General features: G+C 32.6%; 3 protein-coding genes across 3 annotated transcripts in view; 2 read left to right on the top strand and 1 right to left on the bottom strand.

Annotated features, from left to right (window-relative positions):
* Positions 1-971: 971 nt before the first annotated feature.
* Cbp80 (nuclear cap-binding protein subunit 1) lies at positions 972-6,139 on the top strand. Its single transcript, XM_018518007.1, has 11 exons — positions 972-1,011; positions 1,757-2,225; positions 2,314-2,808; positions 2,959-3,130; positions 3,233-3,438; positions 3,814-3,917; positions 4,196-4,425; positions 4,515-4,693; positions 4,808-5,063; positions 5,194-5,307; positions 5,949-6,139. The coding sequence occupies exons 1-11, from the start codon at positions 972-974 to the stop codon at positions 6,060-6,062; spliced, it is 2,379 nt and encodes a 792-aa protein (XP_018373509.1). The 3' UTR covers positions 6,063-6,139.
* Positions 6,140-6,592: 453 nt separating this feature from the next.
* Positions 6,593-9,379, top strand: Ntmt (N-terminal methyltransferase). The gene is made up of 4 exons (XM_018518190.1): positions 6,593-7,377; positions 8,608-8,794; positions 8,869-8,977; positions 9,051-9,379. The coding sequence occupies exons 1-4, from the start codon at positions 7,198-7,200 to the stop codon at positions 9,274-9,276; spliced, it is 702 nt and encodes a 233-aa protein (XP_018373692.1). The 5' UTR covers positions 6,593-7,197; the 3' UTR covers positions 9,277-9,379.
* Positions 9,380-9,523: 144 nt separating this feature from the next.
* Positions 9,524-10,721, bottom strand: part of LOC108767994 (Heparan sulfate 2-O-sulfotransferase) — a 3,296-nt gene continuing 2,098 nt past the window's right edge. The window contains exons 5-7 of the mRNA XM_018518175.1: positions 10,509-10,606; positions 10,220-10,377; positions 9,524-10,090 (exon numbers count right to left, since the gene is read on the bottom strand). Of these exons, the coding sequence (XP_018373677.1) occupies positions 9,879-10,090; positions 10,220-10,377; positions 10,509-10,606 (468 nt within the window). The 3' untranslated portion in view covers positions 9,524-9,878. The remainder of the gene's footprint in view (positions 10,091-10,219; positions 10,378-10,508; positions 10,607-10,721) is intronic.

The raw sequence follows: 10,721 nt of genomic DNA, 5'->3' as shown, positions 1-10,721 counted from the left end.
ATCGGGTTTGCACCAACCTGGGTTGGATTAATCTTTCCTATTGGTTGACATCACCAGCTCTACCAATAGGAGAGCACAAAACGCCATTAATCCAACCCAGGTTGGTGCAAACCTGGCCGGGCCGAAAACGCTATAAGTCACACGATCTCAAAATTGATATTTGTCAATTTTGATATTTATCAATTTTTATCACGTAATCTGTTTTGCTAAAAATCAACACGAAAAGGCACCTCAGGGGATCGACTCTGTATCTTGAAACGAGGTGAAAATTACAAAAGAGTGAATTTACTAGAATACTGATAATTTCATTGGTCAGCACTTAGTAAATTTGCTCATTTTTGTAATTTTCACCTTGATTGAAGATACAGAATCGACCCCCAGGGGCTCTATTCTTAAAAAGAAACGTATACGAAAGTCTAGGGAAATACTATATAGTATTTCCCTAGACGTAACGTATATTGTAGCATTTCCCTAGATATTCGTATACGTTTCTTTTCAAGAATAGAGCCCCTGGACCAAAAAAGAATGATTAATTGTAATTAATACAATGACTCACAAACCTTTTTATTTGCACTTCAAAACTCTTCATACGAAATACAAACGATTTAAAATAATAATTTTTACAACCGGAGGTTTTGTCCGGTCAAGTTGTACATACGAATCCTGGGACATCAATGTTGAGTCTCTTTATATATAGGACTCTACTTTGCCATCTTGAACTCTCCTATAGTCTCCTCTCAACTTTGGAGGCAGGTCAGGCAGGAGCCATTGAAATAAAAAGAAGAAGAATCATCATTGTATCGTCTCTATGCTTGATTTCTAGACGGCTTGTAATGGGGTTAGAATTTAGTGTGTGAAATTGCAGGATTACGTCGCCTATAAGTTAAAGATAGTGCGACAAGTGCGAAAGTAACAATCGCGAGTACACGAATTTTAAATTATCGGTTTTTTCCATATACATATTGTGAAATATGAGCCGTAGAAGAGTACATGACGAAGATGATGGCTACGGTAAGCATTTCAAGTTATCGCTGTTTTCCTGATGCTCTGATTCACCATTGATTGCTTATCACTGGATGCGTTCTACTTGTCACTCACAATGCTCGCGAGCACTATTTGTTCTTGTTTAATACTTGTAAACAATGGAAAAAATGATTTACGAGCGCAAAAAGGAACGCAGCCTATGATCTATGATGTTCAAACAAAAAACTATTAATTTATACATGTTACTTTTATTCCATCTTTTTTAAAATTTTATTTAGCATAATTTGTTTGATGATGTCTCTCAAATTTTCAAATGAATGACAATCGATTTAGATCTTTGTCGTTATTTCTAAAAGATTGATTGAAAAGTTCTGTCATTCGTGCATAAGACCTCATCACTCTATCCTCGCATATTTAGGAGGTCCGAAACTTTCTATGCATCCTATATGTACATATGATATATGTATACATATGTCTAGATAAAAGTGTATATATATAGTTAAGTTATATATACAGGGTTCAGATATAATACTAAGCATACAAACTTTAGGTGATATGATTCGATGACTTTAAGTGCTTAAAATTTAAAAACTATCAAAGCTTCGACATTTTAGTACTAGAATTTTTGTCTCAAAATGATCTCAGGAATCTACTTTTAAGTATTATTAGTCTTTACTAAACACCCTACATATTCTTTGTACATACTTATACTCACAGACACACACCCATGTACACAGACACATGTGTATATATATATATATTCTTTTTTTAGATCGAGTATATAAGAAACGTAGGAGAGTATCAGAAAATCAAGAGATTGAAGATCGTCTTGAATCTCTCATCCATCGTGTCGGAGAGAAGTCAACATCATCTTTGGAAAGCAACTTAGAAGGTTTGGCTTCTGTGTTAGAAGCCGATCTAGGTGTATTTCGTAGCAAGATTCTTCGGATTTTAACAGACTGTGCTATTAAGATGCCAGAGAAATGCACAATTTATACCACCCTCGTCGGGCTATTAAACGCAAAAAATTTTAATTTTGGCGGAGAATTCGTTGATTACATGGTGAAAAATTTTAAGGATTCTTTAAAAGCGTGTAAATGGGATGTAGCTAGATATTCTCTTAGATTTCTAGCCGATTTGGTAAATTGCCATGTTTTATCATGTGGATCGTTGATGCAGTTATTTGACAATATGTTAGATGCTGCAAACGAAGATGGTGTACCGCAAGTGAGACGCGATTGGTACGTGTAAAACTTATGTAGAGCCATCTCTGTTGTATGAATTATGTATAATAAATAGTCTTCATTAGTAATTATGTATAATTTGCAGGTATGTTTATGCTGTTTTATCAACACTGCCATGGGTTGGAAGAGAATTGTATGAGAAAAAGGAACAAGAATTGGATCATCTAATGGTTACAATAGAGATATTTTTGAATAAACGAAATAAGAAACATCAACCGGCATTGAGAGTATGGTCGAGTGACACACCTCATCCACAGGAAGAGTATTTAGATTGCTTATGGGCACAAGTTCGCAGACTGAGACAGGATAATTGGGCCGAGAAACATATCCCACGACCCTATCTTGCGTTTGATTCGATTCTGTGTGAAGCATTACAACATAACTTACCACCTTTGATGCCGCCTCCACACCACGAATCTTATTCTTATCCATTGCCCACTGTCGTTTTTCGTATGTTTGATTATACAGATTGCCCTGCTGAAGGATCATTATTACCGGGAAGTCATGCTATTGAAAGATTTCTGATAGAAGAGCATCTACGACAGATCATCAATAATTGTTATATTGAGAGAAAAGATTGGTAATATATATTTCTATGTTATTGAAAGAAACTGATCTATCTTCAGTCTAATAATGTTTAATGAAGCAAAAAGATATATATAAAAACTTTCTCGTAATTATTACTACTGTTATTCTCAATTTATGCATAATAATTATTTTTATTTTACAGTGCTGTACAACTATTAAACTTTCCATTCAAAGCCAAAATTCCTTTAGACTATTGTATTGTCGAAGTAATATTCGGTGAATTATTTCGGTTGCCTACCCCAAAACATTTAGAGATTTGTTATGGATCAATTTTGATAGAACTCTGCAAATTACAGCCTTCATCTATGCCACAGGTTACAAACAATATAAATTATATATCCAAAAATTTAATATTATCATTTATATAATATTAGCGAAGTACGATAGAAATAATATTTGAATTATGCCATATATAGGTACTAGCGCAAGCTACAGAGATTCTGTTTCGTCGTATAGACAGTATGGCAGCTACCGCTTTCGATCGTTTTGTTTGGTGGTTTGCATATCATTTAAGCAACTTCCAATTCCGTTGGTCTTGGGAAGATTGGGATTCCTGCTTACAACGCGATATAGAACATCCAAGACCAAAATTTATACGAGAAGTTTTGCTCAAGGCTCTGAGGTTAATATTTTGTATAAACTTGTCTTATATATATATATATATATATATTAAATTTAGCTTGAATATTTCTTTACTAAAAACTTTTAAGATATTATTAAAAATCAATAAAAAATTAATAAAATATCCAAAAACTGTTTAATAGATACATTATTAAATCTGTATAACAATTATAATGGTTTATATAAACAAACTTTTTTACTATTAAAAAAAATTAGTTTTTCATTTTTTTTAATCATTTTGTGCAATTTTCAAACAAAACCCGATTATCCGGTTTATACAGTCGAATAAAATCCAGTTATCTGGCTTTACCGGATAACATCCGGTTGTCCGACAAATTATCCTAAATAAAATCTCATACAAAGTTCACATTTTTAGATTGTCATATTATCAAAGGATTCAAGATATGATGCCAGATTCGTACACAGATTTAATTCCAGCAGTTCCCGAGCCTGTGTATAAATATACACCTAAAGGCGCTAGTAAGTATATAATGGAATAAAAATCAAATATATAGACTTTAAAACTTAACGAAATGTATATGCCATAACTTATTTTATGTGATATCAATTTAGTTTTTATAGATACAGAGAGAGCGATATACATGTATAATGTTCATTATTTTTAAACGACATTAGACATAAATGTTTGAATATTATATTTTTTGTAATTTGAGTCACTAAAAAGATAGTAAAATTATTAAACAGATAATTATTCATAACACCATTAATATATTAATTAATATAACAAATTATTTCAGGTTCACTCCCTGGTTCGGATGCAGCACTTAAATTAATAGATTCTATAAAAAATAAAGGTACATCGGAAGATGTATTAGGTATTTTAAATACATTACCTAGAGAAAACGAAGAAACGAATAATTACAATCCGTTAAAGATCGACGTCTTTGTACAATCTTTACTGAACCTCGGTTCGAAAAGTTTTAGTCACAGTTTTGCAGCTATAGTAAAATTTCATGATATTTTCAAGGTAAATTAATATTACTGCTGTACAATTAAGCTCTACAATTAAGATGCATGTGCACATATGCCCTTTGTATACGTATTTCTCATTCATAGATACTTGCTGAAACAGAAGAAGCACAAATATGTATATTAAGAAACATGTATGCTTTGTGGAAGAATCATTATCAAATGATGGTAGTACTAACGGACAAGTTTTTAAAAACTGGTATCATTGAATGTAGTGCAATCGCCAACTGGATATTTTCCAAAGAGATGGCATCGGAGTTCACAAAGTTTGTATCACTGCTATGTCTGGATAAAATACCTATTCATTTATTTAATTTTGAAATATCATCATAATTGTGGATAAATATCGAAGAATGTCAATAAAAAACTTATGTTTCCAGATTATATATTTGGGAAATATTGCATTTGACAATACGTAAAATGAACAAACATGTGACGAAGTTGAGTACGGAATTAACAGATGCAAGAGAGAAACTGAGGAGAGCAGAAAGTAGATCAGGTTCCTCTTCAGATGAAGAGGACAATAATAAAGAGAGAAATAGAGAAAGACCATCGGAGGACGAAGTAGAACGGAAGGAGGAAAAGTTGGAAGCTGCGCAAGCAGATCAGAAAAATTTATTTCTTATTATATTTCAGGTATAAAAAAAGCGTATATTAAATCGCTTTTGTTAAAAGTAAATTGCGAATTCTATTTTTCTCGGTACGATATAAAAGAATTTCTAAAATCTATTTTAATAAGATGTTATTATAATGTATCTTTTTTTAGCGTTTTATAATGATCCTATCAGAACATTTAGTGCGTTGTGACACAGACGGAATTGACTATAACACACATTGGTATAAATGGACTATAGGGAGATTGCAACAAGTTTTCTTATCTGTAAGTTTTAAATTATTATTATTACTATATGCCTGATTATTGTTATATGCGAATGTTTAATAATTACGGGAAATATTGATATATACAGGATGCCCCAGAATGATCGCAAAATATTTCGTGTGCAGGTATAGCAAACTAAATTGAATCAAAAAGTTATTATTTTGCAATATTTGCAATAGTTAATGAGATATTAATTTTTAAAGAATTTTTTTTTATCGAGAATAAGCATGTCCGCCTGGCTTATTACTACCATGTGTCCATAGATTGTTCAGCGCGCGGGCTACATGAAAGCGAACATTATCTGGCAAGCGCATCTCGAGTCGTGGTGTTTAGCTCACAGAATGCGCAGCGCGAAGCACCGAAACAGTCTTTGCTTCTTGCAATCCGCGTGTCGAGAGATCGGGCGTATCCTTGGCAGTAATAGGTCGAATGGACGCGCTTATTCGGCTAGCTTTAAAAATTAATATCTAGTTAACTATTGCGAAAATTGCAAAATAGTGGAAGACTTCGACTCGTTTAGTCCGTTATATCTGCACACGAAATAATTTGCCGTCATTGTAGGACACCCTGTAAAATATTAAAATAATATATATATAATTTTTGTCGTAATTGGAAAACATTGATTTGTATTTGTTTCGCAGCATCAAGAACAAGTACAAAAGTATTCCTCGACTCTGGAAACTTTATTGTTCACTCCGGACCTTGATCCTCATATTTTGGACGTCTTTCATCAATTTGTTTCTCTACGAGCATAAAATATGATACGAATACCATATTTGTATCAAAGTACATTTATAAGTTATTAAGCTACATCAAAGTATATATAAATCAATAAGCTAAGTAACAATAAAGTACATTTTTGGAGTGTTTATTTGTACTGCTTTTCATTCGTTTATATTCTGTGATACTCGGTCGAATCATAAAAATTTACCTTCAAGTCGAAATCACACGATGCGTAATAGGTCTGTGGAATCGAGTGTATCATTAAAGTAATCAATCAACGTTATTCCGCATTTTGCCTTACATGTGTAGAATAGAAAGTGTGAATGTGTAACGCCGCTAAGACTAGAACATATAAGAAATTGTTTCATTAATCGGAGAACATTAAAAATTTAGAATATATTATTTTACTTCGTAATACGCGTTAATATTTCGACGGTTAGACGGTTGGCGCGCGGCCTTGGAGTGGGGATGGCACGGGGTGGCACGGAGCAGCGTAATTACCGCGCAGTCATTCTCTTACCGAGATTCGTACGAGCCGGTAGTCGTGTCGCGCGCGGCTCTTTTTCACATTATACTTTTTGAAATCTTACCGCGAAGAATGCCAAATATAATACGAAACGTTATACTTAATGAATAATTAATCATACTAGTATATAATTGTATTATGTGAATATTCATAAAATACAACATTTCGTATTATATTTAGCACTTTTTGCGATTATGTTTTAAAAAAAAATGTGAAGAAGAGCGGGACACGATTACTCGCCTGTACGAACGGTATCACACGAGTTTCATAAAAAAAGAGCAACGTTAATAAATACTTTCTAATATATAAATATGCAAATAAACGGGCAATTGGAATGCAACTTGTGTCGCCGTGTGCATGAAACTCGAAAGTGTCTAGGGATTGTTGCAATTGGAAAGCAGCCACTACAGTGCACCTCAGTGATCCCTGTGCAGACAGTGCAGCTACAATGAACGAACATCGAGTTGAACGAATCTCGGACTCTTCTCAAAAGATCGTTGTTATCACGTGTTCCGACATCGTGTCTTGTTTTTGTGGATTTTATATCGATCGCGGCAAGAATGTGAGAATTGCCGTGACAAAATTACGCGGGTAAACGTGGACTTATTAGTGAAGATCACAGTGTGCGGAAAATAGCGAAAATGCAAGAGCCGCGATATATCGCGAACGCGTGTCAGGAGTATCAGGACGAATTTTACACCGCTGCCGCGAAATATTGGGACCGCATCCCGCCCACAGTGGATGGGATGCTGGGAGGCTTCGGATTTATTTCGCAGACAGACATAAAGGGCTCTACACTCTTCTTAAAATCTCTCTTCGAGGTATGTATCGTTATAGTCTAACCTATCGCTACCTTCGTAGTTCGTTAATCTATTTCAACATTTGCGTGTTTGATAAAAAAGTTGGTAATTATTTAAAAGACGCCTTACAATTTCAATAAAATTATGCTCATTCGACGCGTTTTTGCATGAAAGAATCCGGCAATAAAATGTGCTCAATCCAGAGCATGCTTTGCATAATCCATCTACGCATGCGCTTAGTATTTTTCACTGTTTATTTATCTGCTTTAAAAATATGAATTCTCTGTTTTAAAAGTTTAAAATACAAATTCTCTGCTTTAAAAACACGAATTCTCTGGGTAATTATCCAAAAAACGCTCCTCATCTTCAATTTCAATTAAATTATGATCATTCGACGCATTTTTGCATGAAACAATAGACTCTGGCTGTAAAATGTGCTCAGTTTTGCAAAGTGAAATATTAATTATTAAAGTTGACCACTATTGGGGTTATAAAACCTGTCATATTGATCTAATCAACCTAATATAAATGAACTGCACATGTGCTGGGATTACGTGTGCATGCTAGATTCCAAAGATTAGACATCTCTACGCAAGGTAGAACACAGTAGAGTGTATATTGAATATACGTATTAAATTTTCGTAAATGAATGAGTCTAAAATATACTAAAAAAAAAAAATAGATTCCTATGCAAAGTTTCTCTTATTATATTAATTTTGCATGAAACATATTTTACTTTTATTCGTAATTGAAACAATTCAGATAAAAATGTTGAAAAAATCAATTTTAAAAGTTATAATAAATTGTAGATTTTTTTTTAATCCTCTGAAGCTGACAATGGATTAATTGGACCCACTTGTTTATATTCTTTATCAGCAAATTTGAATTATTGTTATTAAAATAGACTTAGTATTTATTTTTTATTGAGTCAGTTTGATTCCTTGAAATTAATTAATGTCTTTTGATTAACACAAATGATTCTTATAGATTCAGCACAGTATCTATGTTATAGATTTTAGTTATGTTCTTTTTAGTTGAATTTCTTGCACACTTTATCTTTTTCCTTTTTTTTCTTTAATGTGAAGAGAAAAAGAGGAAAGATAAACTATGCAGGAAGTTCAGCTAAAAAAATAACAGGCCTTTTAGCTTTATTTATATAGTTAGAAAGTTATATATGGAAAGAAATGAAACATGTTAAAAAAAATTGTGGTTTTAGATAGAAACATGTTCAAAAAAATTGTTCTGTTTTAGATAGAAAATCCACCTTCTAAAGCATTTGCCCTAGATTGTGGTGCTGGTATTGGTAGAATTACGAAGAACTTATTATTAAAATTTTTTAAACATATAGACCTCGTTGAGCAAAATCCAAAATTTCTAGAGGTAGCAAAGATCTCCCTGGAAAACTGTTCATCGAGAATCGGCCAATATTACCCTATTGGTAATAAAATCTAAATAATCTATAAGACTGAAGTTTGGTAGGACATACATATAAATATACTCATCTTTTTTAAGGATTGCAAAACTTTTGTCCTACGCCAAAAAAATACGATCTTATATGGTGTCAATGGGTATTGGGACACTTAGAAGATAATGATTTAATAGAATTTTTTAGAAAATGCTCGTGAGTTATATTTTTGCTCTATTATAGAGGAAATACAAAGTCTTATTTCTTACCTTGTAATTTGAATTTACAGATTGAGCCTGAAAGATAATGGTGTGCTCGTGGTGAAAGAAAATATCACAACTTCAAATAATATGGAAATTGACAAGGAAGACTCTTCCGTAACAAGACCAATGAAAACTTTACGGTCTTTATTTGAAAAGGCTGATCTTATTTGTATTAAAGAACAACAGCAAACTAAATTCCCACGTGGTTTATATCCGGTTCACATGTTTGCCCTTAGACCAATAAATCAGTGAATTAATAAATAATGCGCAATACAAATCGAATCTCTAATTACTGTAATCTCTTAGATATCTAAATTATTTTATTTAATTCTATTTTCTTAAATTATTTTAGTTTATTTAAAAACAATGTTATTTTTTATAAAACGAAGGAAGTCAAAAAGAAAACTCGTATATCGTACATTATGCATTTTTTTTTATACGTAGAAAGAAAATAAATATTAACTCTATAAATTCATTTGATATAAAAATGATATTGCTCATAATTACAATAAATACACATTTCGCAATCAATTGCGTTATTGCATCATTCAGCAGGAGTAAAGTCCTTTGTAAAAAAGTAGTTAAGAAATTTAGAGGAAATAGGCACAATAGAGAAGCTATCAGTGTCATTTTTCTTGTCGCTTATTGCAGCTCCAGAAGTGGGATTAAGCTGTAAGAAGCGACAGCATGAGAAAAATATCAGGGCACTCTGGGATTCGAACTGAGACCTGGTCTTCTCCTTATAATCGAGATACGACCGTGTCTCCAGATTGCTAAATATCCATCTTTGCCACACAGTCCTGATGTCGATAGTTTCTTTGTTGTGCCTATTTCCTCTAATTTCTTACAGTAGTTTATTTTGGCCGTATTTTTTCATACATAAAACGCTGATTTACGTCTTGAGGGGAAGCATTTATGAGTCGTCTTTTCACAGCATGAAAATGTTCCAAAGCAAAATTATAGAATTCATTTTCCATCTTCCATACAATCGATTGCTGGATTATGTCTACTGTTTCAGGTAATGGATTGAGTTTTTGTGTAGTTTGTCGTAAGTGTGACTTATTATCTAAAAATCAAAGAAAGCATTGATGTCTTTTGATATTATTTCAACTGTGATAATGTAATAAATAAAAGATTATATCATTATACCTTCTGAAGAATCCCTTCTAATTAATTTATTTTCACAAATACTTACTATGTAAGAAGAAGTTGTGTGCCCCTTTAAAAAACCGTGGTAATACATTCTCCAATACTTCTACAAATTCGTTTAACTCCTCCGTTACTCCAACCAGAAAGTAATACCTTTGTAGATTCCGTTTGGCTTCCTCTAATGCCCAGCTATTACCAATTTCCCTGCAAAATAAATAAAGTACACTCTAATAATGGTTATTATATCTTGTTCATTTAAGAAAATATAAAATTGAGATAAAGATTTGTTTAAAATGTTCTATTTTTCTAAAACTATTTTAAAAGAAGAAATTTACCAACAAGCTGGATCATGGCCACATAAAAATGGAATCTGCAGCCACATGTTATTAGGATCACAGTCAGGTTGACCACTATTTATACACTCGTCAAATGTCTAGATAAAATAATTTGATTAGACAAATTTATTCCATAATTGGTAATACAACAGGAAGGAAAGGGAATAATTTTATATGAAAAAATAAATCACACACACACACACACACACACAC

Source organism: Trachymyrmex cornetzi, unplaced genomic scaffold, assembly GCF_001594075.2.
Source record: "Trachymyrmex cornetzi isolate Tcor2-1 unplaced genomic scaffold, Tcor1.1 scaffold121, whole genome shotgun sequence".
Taxonomy (NCBI): domain Eukaryota; kingdom Metazoa; phylum Arthropoda; class Insecta; order Hymenoptera; family Formicidae; genus Trachymyrmex; species Trachymyrmex cornetzi.
This window is presented reverse-complemented; position numbering and strand designations above follow the sequence as displayed.

Bases quoted from the DNA above. Each gene is read 5' to 3' on its own strand.
- Cbp80 (XM_018518007.1), top strand. From the start codon at position 972: ATGAGCCGTAGAAGAGTACATGACGAAGATGATGGCTACG. The intron at 2,809-2,958 runs GTAATATATATT...TTTATTTTACAG, and splicing joins TATATTGAGAGAAAAGATTG to TGCTGTACAACTATTAAACT. The intron at 3,918-4,195 runs GTAAGTATATAA...AAATTATTTCAG, and splicing joins ATATACACCTAAAGGCGCTA to GTTCACTCCCTGGTTCGGAT.
- Ntmt (XM_018518190.1), top strand. From the start codon at position 7,198: ATGCAAGAGCCGCGATATATCGCGAACGCGTGTCAGGAGTATCAGGAC. The intron at 7,378-8,607 runs GTATGTATCGTT...GTTCTGTTTTAG, and splicing joins TCTTAAAATCTCTCTTCGAG to ATAGAAAATCCACCTTCTAA. The intron at 8,795-8,868 runs GTAATAAAATCT...ATCTTTTTTAAG, and splicing joins CGGCCAATATTACCCTATTG to GATTGCAAAACTTTTGTCCT.